Source organism: Amblyomma maculatum, chromosome 2, assembly GCF_055883805.1.
Source record: "Amblyomma maculatum isolate TAMU_Amacu chromosome 2, ASM5588380v1, whole genome shotgun sequence".
NCBI lineage: Eukaryota > Metazoa > Arthropoda > Arachnida > Ixodida > Ixodidae > Amblyomma > Amblyomma maculatum.
This window is the reverse complement of record NC_139345.1, coordinates 145,589,902-145,608,836: the sequence shown is the minus strand read 5'-3', so window position 1 is coordinate 145,608,836 and position 18,935 is coordinate 145,589,902. Positions and strand designations below refer to the sequence as shown.

Here is an 18,935-nt window from a genome sequence, read left to right as displayed (position 1 = left end):
AAAAGAGGTTTCGTGCAGAAAGTGTAATGAATATCAGCAATATAACGCACGACTCTTTTCTGCAGCAAATGTACCTGCGCAAATGTGTCCCACCAGTTATGCCCCGCACCATTATGAAGTACTTCATGAGCGATAACCCTAAAGCATTCTAAATAATGATTTTCACTTTGGCAGGGAGAATGCGCCGCACACGAGTAATGGCACCGATGGCAGAATACAACTTCGATTGGAGATAGTCAATGTGTTCCTTCCAGGGGCGTTGCTTTGAAAAATATACACCAAGACTATTTTAGAGTGTCCACCATCTCTAACGATTGGGAGCCAAGAAACATACTCATCTGTTCTGTCAACACTTTACCTCTAGCCATGTACAGAACGACCTTCGTTTTAATGGGGTTTATTTTCAAACGATTTACCTAAGCCCAGACCTTTAAATCAGCTAGTATTTTGTTAGCCTTACTTTCAACATCTTTGTACAAACTGCCAGTAATAAAGACCGTGGTATCATCTGCATTCGAAATAACGGAAGAATTACCTGTGCAATATAGAATGTCATTTATTTGGATCAAAAGTAAAAGTGGCCCTAAATTGCTTCCTTACGGTACACTCGCAATAACCGGCTCCATTGCGGAAGTGGAATTGTTGGCATCTACAAATTGCGTTCTAAAAGAAAGATAATATTTAAAAAGCATATGGGCTGTTCCACGCACACCATAATTTTCTAAGTTGTTGAGAAGGATAGAATTATTAATGAAATCAAGTACCTTGGAGAAACCGATGTAAATACCTAATCTTTTTTCCGATATAGTTAGAAGATGTTTTTTTTTTAACTCAATCAAGGTTGCCCCTTTTATGCTGTTTCAAATTTTTTCCGATTTTGATGCCTTGTTCACAATATTATACACATTCTACTTTGCATACACTGCACGGTTAACAAAGCCAACTACACGGTTGTTATACACGGACATGATAAAGAAAGAAAGCGTCGAGAGTCGGAAAACACATAAAATAATACACGAACACCAAATCAACAGTCAAGCACGAGAGACAGCAGAGAAACACTTGAATATAATCTTAATGAAATAAAAACATTTCGAAGGCCTTTATTTGACATGCACGTGGTGTTAATTTTTCGGTGAATAAAATTATTATCATTGAGGGAATCGTATATGTCAAGGACTACAGGGAATACTTATTTCGGGGTGTAGGAACATGCCAGTGCTCGGACTGGCGGGTACTATATAGCAATGTGTTTGGCCAGAGTTTAGAGAGATCAGCAAAGAAGGGCCGGACTATTTCCTTTAGTGGCCATGTGATACTAGTCTGCTAAACTATGTTTATACAAATTATCCATTCTAACTGCTTTAAAACAGTCAAACAACTCTCCAGAGGGAGAGTGGAAGGGTACATTTGCAATGATCCAAATGCCTTTTTCTGCAGAATGAGTAACGTGTTGATATTTGCTTTGGGCTTGTCCCCCAATCCAACAGTCCGTAATTTATTTTGGACAGAATTAAAGAAATATAAATCAGCAGTTTTAGTCGTTCTGGCACTATATTATTACGGACTTGGTCCCATGCAGAGCACGGAGAAGGGAAGAAGGAAGAGTGCGCGCCCACTCGACCTTTGTCTTGTGTCCCCTATGTTGCTTCCCGCTGGCCGGTGTAGCTGTCGTATTCAGCCGGCTAAAACATCTCGGTCGTGGCGCTAAGGGCGTAACAATATATCTACTTTTATTAAGAAGACCAATAATCCTTTACAATTTTTTGTGTTGTTCATTGATATGGGAGTCGCAACTTAGACTGCAGGAGAAGTGAATCCCAAGTGTTTTTATGCATTCAACAATGTCAAGAGAAATTTCATCATAAACTATTTTGAACAAGGCAACAGTTTTGTTGTTCGGCCGGAATAGTACCGCTTTTGTCTTTGCGGAGTTCACTAATAGCGAGTTCTGATCCATCCAGTCTAAAACCAGTTTTAAAATCTTATTAGGGGTTTTTTCGATGTTCTCTGTTTTATAGCCGGTAATAAGAAGTGTTGTGTCATCAGCGTAGCATACGAGAGTTGCATGAAGATCAGATATAATATCTTGCAAATCTTTCACATATGGGGAGAACAACAGTGGTCCCAAGACACTTCCTTGTGGTACACCTCTTTTTTGCGTTTCAATTCCGAAGAATGCTTACTCAGTGAAACAAACTGCTTGCGATGGCATAAATATGTCAAGAGGTCATACGCAATGCCATGTACGCCACCGGCGTACATAATATATATGTAGATATATATATATATATATATATATATATATATATATATATATATATATATATATATATATATATATATATATATATATATATATATATATATATATATATATATGTATATATATATATATATATATATATATATATATATATATATATATATATATATGTATATATATATATATATATATATATATACACACACACAAACATGTGTGTGCGTGCGTGCGACCGAGCGCGGATTACTTAGATCACCAACACCATAGTATGCATATATGACTAGGAAATAAAATTAATGTTTTTTGTTCTTAATGCTGGTTTAACTTCACCTACAGATCAATGGCTGTGATGTGTAAGAAGTGCGAGGTCACGTGAGGCATAGAAATAATTGGTTTTTAACCCCTGATATGCCCCTTGCTGGCATTCCATCTCTTCAGACAGGATCATCTACAGGTTATGGGGAACTTAATCTGTTTATTAGCGAGTTTATTGCCGTTTGATTTCGTTCTCCACATGAGCGGTAGCATAGTAGCAGTTCATTGTAACACCGGCTCCAAATATGGAAAACTTTGTACGGTAGTTTGATATATATTATGTTAGCTCTATGATGCCTTCGTAACAACTATAGGATTGTTTTCACTGACTCAGTTGCTTGAACGAGGACTTCGTGATTGCAAGTTGAATTTATAACTTAACTTATTTTTTCTATGACTGTTTTATCTAGATCATTGTCGCTTTTTTTTCTAAAGCCTGGCTGCAAAGAGGTGAAAGAAATTGATTATAATTCAGTGACTACAAAGGTGTCCTATGTTGAGTGACTTAGCTTGAGTGTATCAGTCTATATTCTGATCTAAGTTGTTGAGTCCATTTAACCATTTTTCTGTATTGCAGCAAGGTCTGCATGTGCGAAGTTCATAAATGAAGGAATAATAAATAGCAGCTATTTAACTTCAACCTCTGTAATGTATCAAGAAATCTATGCAGCTTTCGCAGCAACTCAATTGTTGCGGCGGGATACTTTGTGGTCCAAGAAATGAAAAAGGACCGGTGGTTTTCTAGAGTAATTGCTGTACCAACAGAGCTGGCGAGGATTATTAGCAGACGGCAGGGCTAGGCCAAATATACGAACTAAGCTTACGTTCAAATCAATAATTATTATATTACTAATAAATAATATTATTAATTAACTGAACTCTGGCTTCTCTATCAATATTGTGTTACAAAATGACAGTGCTGATGCTTATTTTTCAGCCACTACCTTACGTTCAAATCAATAATTATTATATTACTAATAAATAATATTGTTACTAAGATGACGAAGCGGGCAGTGGCTCGGGCCGGAGCGCTCGCGCCAGGCCTGCTGGCCATTAAAGCATATTTCATCATCATGTCATCACTTCGTTCTGTTTCTGTTGTGTCGCCGTGTTCCATTGCTTGTCATGCCACCACGTAACATTTGGTTGGAGGTGCGGGGCAACCCCATCCTCGCCTAGCACCGTCGAAGCCAACCGTATGCTGGGACCTTCGGCCGAGAGCCCGTGGAGATCGCCGCCCAGCTCTGCCTTAGCCTTTTGTGTTCAGACCCGACCAGCCGCTCTCCCCAGCCCCGTCCCCAGCCCTAACCACAACACACGACGATCAGCAAGAGCCCAAAGCCGACCCGACCGACCCCACGACGAAGCGACTTCACGACTACTAGAGCGAATACAGCACCCCCGCCCAAGCCGTTCGGTGTGTCCATGAACCTTGGCCTTGGCCAAACAGTGACGATTGGACCTGATGCTACGGAGCAAGCATTCATCCCATCTTTGCATTCATTGTGGTGTCCAGCGTTTCATGTCCTAATCCTGTGTCTGTGTTCATCGTCACTTCATGCAATGGATTTCTAGCAATCGATCGGGACGATCCCTCGGTGGCCTCGGGTAGTGTTACGATGATGACGAAGCGGGCAGTGGCGCGGGGCGGAGCGCTCGCGCCAGGCCCGCTGGCCATTAAAGCATTATGTCATCACGTCGTTCTGTTTCTGTTGTGTCGCCGTGTTTCATTGCTTGTCATGCCACCACGTAACAATATTATGCGAAGCATATTAACGTAGGTTTCGGGCCTTCGCGCGACGCCCGGCGGTGGCCACCATTGACCCTGAAGTGGGGTCACGTGACGTCACGCCACACCGGCTGCAGATGGGGCCTCATATCGCGCCGTCGATCGCCTCCCGGTGGTGGCCACCATTTCCCTTGAAGTGGGATCACATTATGTGACGTCACGTGATGACGTCACACCGGCTGCAGATGGGGCCTCATAACGCGCCGTCGGACGTCGCCCGGCGGAGGCCTCCACGCTTCGGTTCGCGCCGTCGCGTGCGACGCGGCGGCGGCGCCACCATCGCAGCATCACGTGATATGTGACGTCACGCCAGGGATGAAGCGACGCGCGCCCGCTGTTGTGTCAGTCTCTGTGCCCGCAACCGCGCCAGCGTCTTTGCGCCGGGCGTGTATGCGTAAGTGACGTGCAAACCAAGAGTCATGCATTTACGGACCATAAGAGTGTGTTTGTCGGGCTGCAAAGAATAAAGTACGACGATTAACCTAAAACCACGTCTCCGTTACTTAGCCCCATCCACACTGAGGCAGCTGCTTAACATGCTTCGCATCCACTGGGCTTAACCTTGATAAGCCTCCAATTTTTTATTATTTACCTGAACTCTGGCTTCTGTATCAATATTGTGTTACAAAATGACAGTGCTGGTGCTCATTTTGCAGCCGCTACCTATAGACGTTGCTCAAAGTTGCTTTCAGAGTACCTGCCACAAGGGTTATTGGGTTTTTCTTATTAATATTGAACATGTTGGAGGCCAGTTCCGAATAAACAATTCTATTCTTGCTCGATCATAGGGCTTTAATTTATTTTCGTGTACTTACCTCTTCATACAACCCCCCCCCCCCCCCCGCATCATTCCTTAGCACCATCGAGACGGATAAGTTCACGGCATCCATTTTCAATATCTATGAGAGAGTCCGTGAGGCTGGATTTCCTCAGGTGAGTGTACACACCTTAGCAGGGAATTTTCTTTTTTTTAATACATTAGGACTGTGGTTTAGAGACTATTTGACTTGCTAAGCCTATGCCACTACTATATCTGGGCTACAGCCTTGTTGAAGTTGATGCTACCTTTATTTTCAAGCGAGTGTATTCGTGTCGAGTGTAGATATGAACCGTTTCACAAGAGGAGCATTTTTATAACCTGTGTTTTGTGACTCACACTGAAAGGGCAAGTTACAATTTTTCTACTCCCCCACTACTATTGTTCACTATCCATATTTGTGTAAATCCAAATTTCCCTTTGGTCTGCACAAATTTTCTTATGTCGGGATGATTGTAGATGCAACTACTCGAGTCTTCTTCACAAGAATCATCGCTTACATATAGCCAAGTTGTAGATCATTTCGCACTTAAAGGCAAATGGCATGCGCATATCCTTGTACACACCTTTTTACAGCACTCGGAGAAATCTGGCTCGGCTTTCGTGTTTGCTTGGGGCAGATTCTTTGATGTGTTACGAGCATATCGCAATGCCTTTATAAATTTATCGTTACAAAGAATATGCCTTCCATAGTCAACCACCAACTAGCACGTCTTCGTCGGTTACGTGTTGATAAAGACTTTTATGTTTGAGTTGACTTGTGTAATATGCGAGTGCCGACTAGGGAGACCTTTGAATCAGACAAAGAGCGGTCATAAACTCAGCAGCTTCAAATACGCATGCTCTCGCTCAACGCGAGAAGCATTTGATAGCCTTGAATGTCATGCTTCTTTCGTATTACCCTATTGTAGTCATACTTACAGACACATAGTTACATGATGGCATTTCTAGCCATAAAATTGCTACTATTGATTACAAAGTATACAGGAGTGACCGCTGTTCTCGTGATGGAAGGTTAGCCTTTATAGTGAAGTCTTCTGTTGCTGTTACTGTTTGAGACCAAATACCTGATCACGAGAGCTTATTTTGAATGTATCTTTTTGGGGTGTATCCTTACTTTGTTCAGGTTATCGCTCACCCGACCCTGCAAATTTGTTCTTACATAAACTTTATGATCACCTGTTGGGAAAGCATCAATGCAATAGCATATTAAATGGTGATTTCAACTCACCCAGCGTGGAGTGGACATGTTTGGGTTAGGGACAATGTAATTTCAATGTTATCTTAGATATCATATTAGCTTTGAATTTTGATCAAATGATTAGTGAAAACACCTGTGAAAGTGCTCTACTTGATTTGCTTTTGTAAGTAAAATTTTTTCTAATGCTTTTTGAGTGTTAAACGCGACATGCCAGATCATGACTTCCTATCGTTTTGTTGGTCTCTTAACTATTAACGGTTTTCTGAGAGTATACCACTTATACGTATTCGAGACTTCAATCAAGCAGACGACACGGCCTTAATTGACTATCTGAAACTTCTGTAATTAGTAATGAAAGTGTTGATATTATAAGGCCGGGCTTGGTGGACAAGTTTATTAGAGACCAGAAGCTCGGATCGCACACCTAAGCGAATCACGCTGAGCGATGACGACGGGACTTTTCCAGAGAGAAGGATGAAGATGAAGCAGCACGTGCACCCGTGTGAAAGATGAAGCGCTCACAGCGTTCACACTATTCACCCCGCGATAGTTGAAGCGGCCAGCCTGGCGGCATGTATTCCGCAGTATTGCGCTGAATAAAAGGCTTCATGCGTAAAACGTGTACAACTTCAGTTCCGCGGTAACGACTATCCGGAGGATGACAAACAAGGAAGACGCGATAGTTGACAGGGGAGGTTTGTCCGAGAACGGCGTACGGACAGGTGAAACGGCTCTGGAACTTATCAAAATAGCCAGGGGTGCGTAAATGGTGTCCAAAGTAATACGTCGTTACTGGGACGCAACGAAACTTAGCGGTGAGTCGCACCGTAGCGACATTTGCGGTTTTCCTGATTGGCTTCAGTGTTGAGGCGAGCAAGCCGGCGACATCCGGCCACACGGGAAATGAACTGGTCAGGAAGAGACGATGACGAGCTGGCAGGTGTAGAAAGAACAGAAGCATCAAGAAATTTAGCGAGAGAACGGCCGTAAACAAGGAAAAACGGGGTGTAACCTGTGGTCCGCTTTACAGCCGTGTTGTAGGCGATTGTAACATTGTAACAAAAGGAAAAACTACGTCCCAATTTCGGTGATCCTGGTTGACGTACATATAGACAGCATTTCAAAAAGCATGCGGTGGAAGCGCTCAGTCAACCCATTTGTTTACGGGTGATAGCTGGAGGTGATGTTGTGAAGTGTGCATGGTAGAGGCTTCAAGAGCATCAGCCACAATCGCTGATAGAAACACCGACCAGGGTCACTGCGAAAAAATTTAGGGGCGCGATGGCGCAATACGAGGGCTTGCAAAAAGAAGGTCACGACCTCAGACGCTGTGCCATTAGACAACGGGAAAGAGCATCGGCATCTTGATGTTTACGACAAGAGATGTAGGTTACATCGAAGGTGTACTCCTTGAGACGCAGAATCCAACGGCCCAGGCGTACAGTCACATTTTTTAGTGTAGATAGCCAACGCAGAGTGGGGTCATTGGTAACGACCCTGAAATAGCGGCCGTAGATGTATAGGGGTGGAATTTCTGAACTGCCCAAACGACGACAAGGCACTGCTGCTCAGTGATGGTGTAGTTGCGTTCCGCTGGTGTCAAAGTGCGATTGGCAAACGCAATTACCTTCTCGCGACAAACACTATAACACTGCAGAAGGACGGCGCCGATGCCAAGGCAGCATTGCCATCGATGTGGAGAATGGAGGCAGCATTGTCATCGAAGTGAGCGAGGACAGAGTCTTGAGAGCGTTCTTGGGGGTTCGAAAAGCTTCCTTACATTCTTCTGACCGAATGAAAGCTGTGCGGTCGGTAAGAAGCTGGTGTAGTGGTGCAGCAATGGTACCAAAATTGCGAATGAATTGACGAAAGTATGAGGAGGATAGGCTGCGGAAACTACGTAATTCTTTAGTCCGCTGAGGGCGCGCACAAATTCAAATCTGCAACAAGCTTGTCAAGCTTCAATTTTATTTAGCAGGCATCTAAGTAAGAGAAGGGAATTGAGAGCGGAAACTGATGGAGCCATGTTACTTGATAGCCAGAAAATTGCAGATATCTTTAATCATTACTTTCAAAGTGCTTGCATACCGAAACCTATCCTTACTAAGCCAAAATATGTACAGATCTTTGTAATATTCCTTCCATCTAAACAGAAAGCGTGTTATCATTGCTACATATCTGCTTGGTACAACGAAAGACTGCGGAGTGGATGGCATTTCAAACATTTATTTAAGACGCTATGCTTCACAGTTAGCTGAGTACTTAGCCCAAATGTTTGTAGTTTCCTTCCATTCAAGCGAGTTATCTTTTGACCGGAAAATAACCCGTGTAGTGCATATTCTCAAATCAAGTGATCGATAAATTTTATCTATTTACCTGCCTATATCAATAATTAGAAGTTGTTGCAAAATTCCAGAACACATTCTGGCGGTATCGTTAGAGCTTTTCTCAGTTACACCATTTCAACATGGATTCCGAAAAGGAATTTCAACAGTTTCTCAATTGGTGTCAACTGTTCCTGACTTGTTCTATGCACTTGACAATTCCGGTCGAATGGGCATATTGTTCTTAATTGTCTTTGCCAAGGACTTCGATACAATCCCAAACAATCAACTTATTTATAAATTAGAGCTAATAGGTCTTCCACAATACAGTATTCTATGGATAGATGTAAACTCAAAAAAGAGGAGTCAGTTTGTTGAGGTGAATGATGCCGTTTCCGAATCACTGGGTGTCACTTCCGGTGTACCACAGAGAAGCGTATTGGGTCCCTTACTCTTTCTTATACATGGTAAGCGCTCGTAAAGAAGGAAAAAAGAAGAATATCCGTTCGCTTCATGCTTAGCTGTGTTATAAGCGTGAGTTACAAATGACAAGACGGCGTCCGAGTTCTTATAATCTGATGCTACGTACATCTACGTCATGTTAATGAGAGTCCGGTTTAAATGCTCGGTGAGACCGTTTTACTGAGGGCGGTAGGGAATGGAATGACAGTATCTGAAGCCGCAGAGCCGCTAAAGTTTTTCCACGATATCTGCAGTGAACTACCACTGATGATCATGCGGGGCGCGCCGTGGCGAAGAACGATTTGATGGAATAAAAAGTTCGCCACGTCGACTGCTTTGGCAGAAACAAGTGCAGACGTCTCTACACACTATGTCCAGTAGTCAATACTTACAATAAATCAGCGATGGCTCTCAGACAACTTGGTGAAAGGACCAATCAGATCAGTGCCAATTTTCTCGAAAGGCTATTTAGAGGGCTTGACAGCTTGAAGAAGGCCGGCCGGTGGTGTGGTGCTTTGCTTCAGATGTTGGCAAGGGACACAACTTGCTACATAACGCTTCGCTGTCATGTACAGCCTTGGCCAATAAACCCGTCGTCGGACCCTAGTTAGAGTTCCGTCAAAACCAAGATGACCTCATTTGAAGTCGTCATGCATCGCATGTAGGACGGCACTGCGAAGAGACGCCGGGACGACAAGTAGCAGACGAGCACCATCTGGTGAGTTGTTCTTTTTAAGTGTAGACCAGCTTGAATAACAAATGATGTAGATACAGACTTGCGCGCCTTATCGAACAAGTCTTGACATTTCTACATTTCTCGTGTAGGAACTCTATGTGGTCTGATAATGCTTCGGTCACAGCCGGCAGGCAGTCGTCTAGATAATCTTCACCGACTGCAGTGCATGGAAAAGGAAATCTCGACAAACATTCAGCGTCGACGTGACGGCGACCACTCTCATAAGACACAGAAAAGTCATAAACCCGTAGACGTAATATCCAGTGAGCTAGTCGACCGGAGGGGTCGCGTAGGCCAACAAGCCAACACAGGGAGTGATGGTCAGTAATTGCGTTAAAGCGGTAGCCGTACAAATAGGGGCGGAACTTTGTAACAGCGAAGATGACGGCGAGACATACCATTTCTGTTGCTGTGTGGTTGCGTTCTGCTTTCGTTAGTGTGCGGCTTGTGTATACGATAACATGTTGGGCGCCATTCTGAAGCTGGACGAGAACCGCGCCGACGCCACTCGCATCGGTGTGAACCTTGGTGGTAGCAGCCGGATCGAAACAACATAAAACAGGGCCAGATGTGAGCCGAAACGTCAGCTGTCGGAACGATGATTCGCATTCCGTGGACCAAACTAATGGAGCGGTGTTTTTTATGTTTGTTTTTTTGCAGGGAGGGGGGGGGGAGTGTGCGGATGAGCAAATTGGACGAATCCTTGAATGAAACGGCGGAAATATCAACGTAGCCCCAGAAAGCTTCTTAAATGATTTACGTTTTGAGGTTTTGCAAAATCTCGCACAGCAGCCGTCGTCTGGGGGTCGGGCCGAATACCTTCCTGATTCACTAAAATTCCAAGCACCATGGTCTGCCGTTCACCGAAGTGACAATTTTTGGAGTTCAAAATTAGTCCGGCGTTTGTTTCGAATAAAGTACAGCACAAGATTAAGCCACTGATTATACCCCAGAAATGTCCTTCCATAGTTGACGTCATCTAGGTAGCACATGCATATCTCCCATTTTAAGCAGCACAGAATTGATTCCATAAATTGTTGTAACGTCGCTGATGCATTGCGCAGTCCAAAGGGCATAACGTTAAATTATTAATGTCCGTCAGATGTAACAAAAGGCTGCCTTTTCTCTGTCCGATGAATGCATCAAGATCTGTCAATAGCCACAGCGCAGATCTACTGACAAGAAATAGGAAGCGGAATGAAGGCAATCTAAGGTATCGTCGATACGTGAAGAGGGTAAACGTTCTTTATAACTGCGTTTAACCCACGATAGTCAACACAAAATATCCGCGAGTTGTCCTTCTTCGCCAAGATTACAGGGACTGCCCAGGGACTGGAAGACTTGCTTATAACATCTTTCTTCAACATGCCCTAGACCTGTTAGTTAATTGCTCTGCGCTCGGCTAGATCGATACTCGGTAGCGCTTCTGTCTGATCGGGATAGCATTCCCATTGTTGATCTTATGCGACATACATAATGTGGCGGAACCGAAATCTCGGCTTCTATAGCAAAGTCAAACACATAACTCTTGCTGATCGGATGACGAAAGAGATTTGTTTGCCATCCGGGTTATATTCGCGCTGTAGCCAGAATACACACGCTGGTGCGAATGAGGAGATAAAGACCGAATATTAAGAACCTCGTAGCCATCAAATGTAGCCAACTGGAGACAGGATGGCAAATAAACGGGTTCTAACAGATTGTTTATAGTCCACAAGTGGACAGAACCATCTACGACCTCGACGACGGCACGGGGCACTAGTAAACGTTTCTTCGCGGCATTATTCACGTGAGTTGCAGCAAACACAGAGTGGGTGCCTGCTAGCTATGCAGGGCTGTGTCCGGTACAAACATTGCAGCCATAGAAGGGAACACTGTATCGTTGGAGACATAAAATGCGCCGTCACTATGGTTAGGTGTCTCCTCTACAAAAGCAGACAGAATACTGCGGCCCAGATAAACTTCGCCTACTGCGCAATCGACTCTTGCTTCAAAATCGCACAGAAAATCAATGCCGAGAATAGCATGTGCGGCTTGTGCTAACACTGCAAATTCAACTAGACACGTTTTCCCAGCAATACACTGACACACAGCAGAGACCCACAGGACGTAAATGTTCTCCCCCAACGCCGCGAAAGCTAGGCACTTCGATCCCAAGCAAATATTACTGTTGGTCCAAGGCGGTATTAAAACCTAGATTCATTACGGAAATTGTGGCACCAGTATCGACTAAAGCAAACGTATTTACAGCATTTACAGTAGCATGCATTTTGTTCTGCAATATCACAGCAGGCAGAGAAATCGGCGAAGATGAGTTACGCGACCTGACCTCAATCGGCTGATCCTGATAGTTTCGCGGCAATGGCGTAGGCGAGCGTCGACGTGGTGACGGGGACTGTTGTCGGCCTTGGTAGTGGTGTCAAGATGCTGTCAGATGCGGGAAAGTCACTTCGAAAGCCGCCTGGCTGAGGCAATTGGCGAGCTTGACTCCATTCAATGTTGTCGTTGTCCCGAAAATCTGTCCAAGGGCGGGTCCAAGAACGTGAGGCCTGCTGTCGCCGGCGCTGCCAAAACCGCGCGATGTGCCAGCGGTTGCCGCAGTTGTAACAAACGAGCGACTCACGAGAAGCGTAGGTGGTGGAGCCGGAGAAATTCGACAGTGGCTGATAGACGGTGGGAGCTGCATGACGCACTTGCGAATTTGGAGAAACCCAGGTGCTCACAGGTGCAAACATGCTCATTACCGTAGTAGTAGCGTGGAAGTTCTGGTTGCCACGCCCACGAGGCTGGATGGTCAGCCTGCTGTCGCCGAACTGCGCATTCCGAGTATACAGGTCGCGTGTCGCCGCTTTGCAGGTGTTTTACCAGCTCTTCACTCACAACTCTGCAGACCCGAGAGGCGAGATCTTCATGGGTACTGTAGTCAACGCTGGCCACTCTTGGGACGTTGGAGAGGCGTCCAGATTTCGGTACAATACGCCCCATTTGTAGAGCTTCAAATCTGCGGCAGTACTGGATAACGTCCAAAGTACTGGCTAGGGGTTCTTTTTAGATTTGGAAATTATAAATAAAATCGGCGAACCCCTTTATGAGATGGCCAACCTTATCTCCCTCGAACATGCATCTACTCACGATGCGGCAGAACTTCAGGACTTCTTCGATGTATGTCGTGCAGGTTTCTCCAAGCAGCTGTGCTTGTTGGGAAAGGGTCTGTTCCGCCTTGCGTCTTTTTTAATGTGGAGTCTCCAAAACAGTTTGTTTGCTCTTCCAAAAAGTTCTCCCATGTATAGAGGTTGTCTTCGTGATTCTCGAACCAGAGCAGAGCTGTGCCGGCCAGAAAGAAGACCACGTTCGCAAGTTTTATAGCCGAGTTCCAGCGATTGTATTTTCTGACACGTTTGTAGTGTGTGAACCCCTCCTCTTTGTCCTCATCGGCCAAAGCAGAAAATTATCTAGGCTCACGGTGATGCGACCAGCCAGGAACTGACCAGTATTTGATGCTCGCGGCCTGAGTTGGAAGCAGCTCCAGTTGAGCGCGAAGAGTGGCATTCTCTGTCGTGGCTTCCCATGGCCTGTTAGGTCAGGCGAAAGCCTAGCCAAGCGTCTGCTCCGTCGATGTTCGGCACGGTCCAGGACCACCCAGCACCTCCTCCAAGTTGTTACGATTGATGGGTGTATTATTTTACAAAGTATGCGGCGAATGCATGAAAACCAGGAGCAGTCACAGTAGGGCTTCTCCCAGAACCAGTCCTCAAGCATCCACCTCGTCCTTCTCTTTCACATGCACAACGCCGCGGGCGCAGCGTAATTGGCGTAACAGTATATTAATTATTGGCCTGATATTCCAAATTCTGTATCCATATGATTATTTCCAGACGATTGCATATTGCTTAAGCAGATAAGGGTAACTTCTTATCATCAGTTCAGTTCAGGCGTTCAGTCGTGTCCGACTCTTCGTGACCCTATGGACCATGTCACGCCACGCTACTTCTTATCATAGTATTCTCCAAACCTCTATGACAGCTATTGAGCAATGGTGTGTGGAATGTAGCATGAATCTTAATATCAAGAAAACTTCTAAGCGTATCGAGGATAAAACAATTTTCCTCATTCACTTGTTCTCTACAAGGCTCCGATATTTAAAAAGTAGCAAGCCATAAGTACTAAGTTTGACAACAATCAATTTACCTTGTCACCGCATATCGCACAAATTTGTTCTTCAGCATTCTGAACACAGTACTTCCTAAAACGAAAACTTAACCGCGCCGCCTCTAGTTTTAGGCTTTTGGCATATAATGCATTTATCCGGACTAAGCTTGAGTACGCCTCTATCATTTGGTATCCGCATGCGAAAGAGAACACAACCGCTCTTGAAATGCGTGATTCAAAGGAAGTAGTCATGTTTATTTTCCACAAGTACAGCAGATCTGATTCTCCCGCACAGCTAACTAATAAACGACAGTAACAGCTCACTGCTTTAAGTCTGCCGCAAAATAAACTGAATTTTTCTTCCTTCGAAAGATTCTGTTACAGGAAGTAAATATTCTAATACCAAAAATTTGTCCAACCTTCCACTGCCACACGAATACGGCACGCTAGAGAATGCACTCTGCAACCTATCTTTGCCCGAACAAATTCATTTAAGAAGAGTTTTTCCAGCGGATCATCTCCGGTTGGAATTTGATGCTAGAGATTTTTTTTTCAAAGCAGTAATTTTAGAAAGGCACTGAAAGACCATTTTCTTATTTATCTATTATTAATAATATTCTATTTTTGTTTCCATTGTTCACGCCGAATTGTGCTGTGTTTTGTATTAATGGACCCTTTTAGGTTTGTTAGGCTGTCAAATGTCGCAATTTTATTATTATTATTATTATTATTGTCTACACGACAAGCTACTCACTGATTTTATTCTCTCCGTTACTGTCAATTTCATTTCATGAGTAATTTGTTCCTTTTGTGTTCTATCTGTGTATGTAAAACTTGCGTGTGCATTTTTTTTTCTTGCTTTTGCTGCAGCACAATGACCACATGGTTGTTCCTGCGCACATTAAATAGAGGTTGATTCATTGATAGATTATTATTATTATTATTATTATTATTATTATTATTATTATTATTATTATTATTATTATTATTATTATTATTATTATTATTATTATTATTATTATTATTATTATTATTATTATTATTATCATCGCCAAATTGTGCTGTGTGTCGTATTTCTTCTTGTGTGTCTGTGTGATTGTTACCATGTATGCCCATCGTGCTTGGACCATAAAGCTTGCGGTATTTTGCAATAAATTAACAAACGCACGATGGCTCTTTTCTTTCAAATAATTTGAGATTTGCAACATGTTCTTTTTACGCCAAAATAACGCCTTTGCTATATGTGAAGGCTTTAGAATATTCTAAAGTGTTCGAATATTCAAGAATTACTGGTGTATTAGGCAATTACTGAATATCTGAAAAACTCTGTATAAATCGTTTTTTTTTTCGAATCGAGAAAGAAACATTTGATTTGCATTCAAGATTTCGAATATTCGCACATCCCTAATACGTAGATCACTTAATTGTTCTTGCTGGTGATCTTAGATCAAGGGTCTCTTACCCAAAATTGTCTTTTTCATTTCGTATATGTGGTACATTCTGTTTTGCGGCCTTCGATCCTTCCTGTACTACTGAGGCGTATAGCTTGGGCATTTCTTTGGGGAGTATGCACAAAGTACATGCAGAAAATGTGAGTCACATAATAGTGCTTATAGAGGTTCAAGTATACAATATAGGTAGTGCAGCGTTGGAAGTAGTAAGGAAAGGTAAGGCAGGTGGAGACCTGCAGGTCCCCACCATAACATGACATAACTAGATGGGACAGAGCGCATTTCGCAGATACTCTTAGAACATGTATGGTAGCTTACCAGTATCACTTAAGAGAAAAGTACATAACAGCTGTGCACTACTGGTAATCCCTTATGGGGCGGAAAAATGAAGGCTAACAAAAACGTGACATTGAAAACGCCGACCAAAAACACAAAATAGGAAAACTTATTGTGATTCACCCTGACCAGACAACTTTTCTTCCAACTCTTAATCTCTTCAGGCTAACATAAAGAGTTCAACATAAATTTAGGACAACGCAGAGAACTATTTAAACGAATATTCAGTGTAACATTGATGCAGAAAATGCATAGAGGGACCGGGCAAAGGCACTTATTTATGCAATCCTAGTTCCACTCAACATAAACCAGACTCGGGCTCAGCAAGTAATGCGAAAACAAGATAAAACTGGTCGTCATTCAGGATAGCGGGCTCGATGTCAAAAGAAGGCAAGTGCGTCACGGGTCAGGAGAAAACCAGGTCAGCAGATAACGCTATGATGCTTGCGGTGAAAAGGGACAGCAGATTGTACAGGACCGAGTTAACTGAACAGCTATGGGTGGGAGCTTTGCCCAGCAGGAGGCATAGTTAGACTGAAGCTTCTACCGCATTGGCAACGTTGATATCGTTTATCTTAGTCAAGGACCCTCACAAAACTTTCAGTGCTATTGCTGTCAAGAAATACAAATTTTCTGAATACAGCCACTCAGCTTGGGTCTCCTGCGGAGCGACTACCTGTTAGACCTGAAAGAAGCGGGAAGTGACCCAAGGAAAGCAGTTCCCAAGCAAGTGGAGGTCAACACTATTGCATCAGCTATTGCTGGCCTCTTGCCCATACTCCACCGACAGCACAAGTAAGCATGCTGTTGCCCCACGTTCTTGCAACCGATGCGCCACATTTTGGTGGGCTTGAAGCAAATCATTAGCAGCAGCAGCAGCAGCAGCAGCAGCTCGACTGCATCTACTTCAAGGCAAATACCTCTCCATATCAACCAGATACTCTGGCACTTGTGGCCACCATGTCGCACAGTCTTCCAAAATCCCATCACTGTCACACAGTCGATCATCTGGTGTCCTTCGCAATGCTTGCCCTCTTTCAGGATCAATTTTAACATCCTCTTAGAATACAGTCTAATAGTATCTGCCCTTCGCATTGCGCATCCTGCCCAAGCTGTGAAACGAATATGAACATTTAAAAATGCGTTTTCTTTTTATTAAGGCGAAAGCCTTTAATGGCTCATGTTGTCGTGGACAAAATGTGTCCCGCTTTTGCGACGGCTTTGATTGAACGAGGCGGGATGACGTCATAGAGGTGTCAACCAATCACGCAGCACCACCACAGTGTGCGCAAATGCTTGCCTTATATGGCCATATATCAAGCAATTTCAAATTACTAATCATTGTCTAATTAATATCGGAATAATTAATTTCTGAGGGTTCATTAATTAGGTAATGTATTAATTATTTTTGTCTGCCTGATGACTAGTTATGAACAACTAAAAAATAACATATAATTAGTGCCAGTTGCATATTAGATTGCCGCACTCAGGCTTTCGCCTTTCACTACTTTAGTTGCTAAAGTTCCTCGACATTTTTTTTTTCTTCAGCTTATTCAAAGAAACATGGCAGCACATTTTTTAACAATCTTTGCCGACCTGACCAGAGTGGGACTATCTTCCGTTCATGGGGCACGCGGCAGTGACGGAGTTGTTAACCTTGTATTTTGTTCACGTGGAGCCCCTGTTTTGTGCCCAAGGGAATGCTTCGTGGTCCTTGTATCCGTTGCGAGCCTGAACGGTATTGAAACGTAATGAGGAACCCTGTTTTGACTTGCATCCGTTTCCGCCTGTTCTTTTTTTCTGCTATGATCACCTGTAAAGCATTTTTTTCTCTTTCTTGTTAGAATTCTGTACTACAATGTTCCTCAAAATACACAAAGAATCTGAGTCATCCCGCGTAACCGACCTTGTGCTTCAGCTTCTTCTTCTTTCTTTAGAAAGAAAATAAGGCATCTGCTAAAAAGAATTTCACGAGTAGGCGAAAAAGGGCGGAGAGGCCTGTCAGAAAGTTACGTGATTGAATTAGTAGGAGCAGGTTGTAGAGTAAAATAACCTGCCACGAACAGTGATTAGTCAGAAATAAGTAAGCAAAGGAAAGGCCGGCGTCGAAGCATGCTTGGATTTCTGTTTTCGGGAAACCCAAAAAACTGTAGAACAATGCTTGAAAATGTGCACACTAGCTGAGAATCTGCACGTCAGCAGTTCGGTGACATTGAGCGAAAACTACTAAGCAGAATAAAACGCTTGAATTTTAAATGTGCTTCGATAGTCCCACCGGTTTTCAATAATTATAAACCTAAAGGTAAATTCCTTTCACGCGAACATGAAGGGACCACGAACTTTATTCGTATTATCAGAAATTCATCCTAGTTTAAATGTCATAATTAATATACGTCAGAATGTTTCGTACTTCTAAGCTTTTTTTCATGAAAATCTATGTAATAGCTTTCCAGCGCTAGAATAACTGAAAATAGAGCACCTAATGCACTATGCATGAAATAAGCTAAAGACTAAAAGCATGAAACCAGCTCATGCTTCCCAGATTGAAAATGGTATTAGGCAACATTATTCATTCGTGATTATCTCACAGTATTACGTGGCTCGTACTTTTGCGGTCTTCTTTTCAGAAGGGTAGGTACTTGGGCTTGTTGGTACATGATCGAAGGAAACTAAATCTTGCGCACCAAGACAAGGACAGAGAAAGAAGACCGACGCACAGCGCTATGTCTTCTTTCTCTGTCCTTGTCTTGGTGCGCTACATTTTGTTCCCTTCTTTTCTGACTTTTCTTTTTCATCCTGCTCCAAGTACTGCGAAGTGCCTAGCGGTGTAGTTACGTGTGAGTCTCTCATCTTGGCCCCACTATCCACCTCAAGAGCAACTTATGTTTTTACCATACACCACAAGTCACGGGCATAAGGCCAATATCTGATATCACTATTGCCTCGAGATAATATGTCTCTCCTGTAAAAATGTGAAGTTTCAAGACTCAAACAACCTGGCGGGAGCACTCTCCACATAAGCACCTCTTATCCTGTGGGAGGCAGCACACAAAATCTGAAGCACACCCGCTGCCGAAATGTCAAATCTC

General features: G+C 43.4%; 1 protein-coding gene across 1 annotated transcript in view; it reads left to right on the top strand.

Annotated features, from left to right (window-relative positions):
- LOC146200123 (glutathione synthetase-like) overlaps positions 1-18,935 on the top strand; it is a 132,763-nt gene that overhangs the window by 55,122 nt on the left and 58,706 nt on the right. Inside the window, exons 3-4 of the mRNA XM_084592875.1 lie at positions 5,228-5,303; positions 16,490-16,641. Of these exons, the coding sequence (XP_084449001.1) occupies positions 5,228-5,303; positions 16,490-16,641 (228 nt within the window). The remainder of the gene's footprint in view (positions 1-5,227; positions 5,304-16,489; positions 16,642-18,935) is intronic.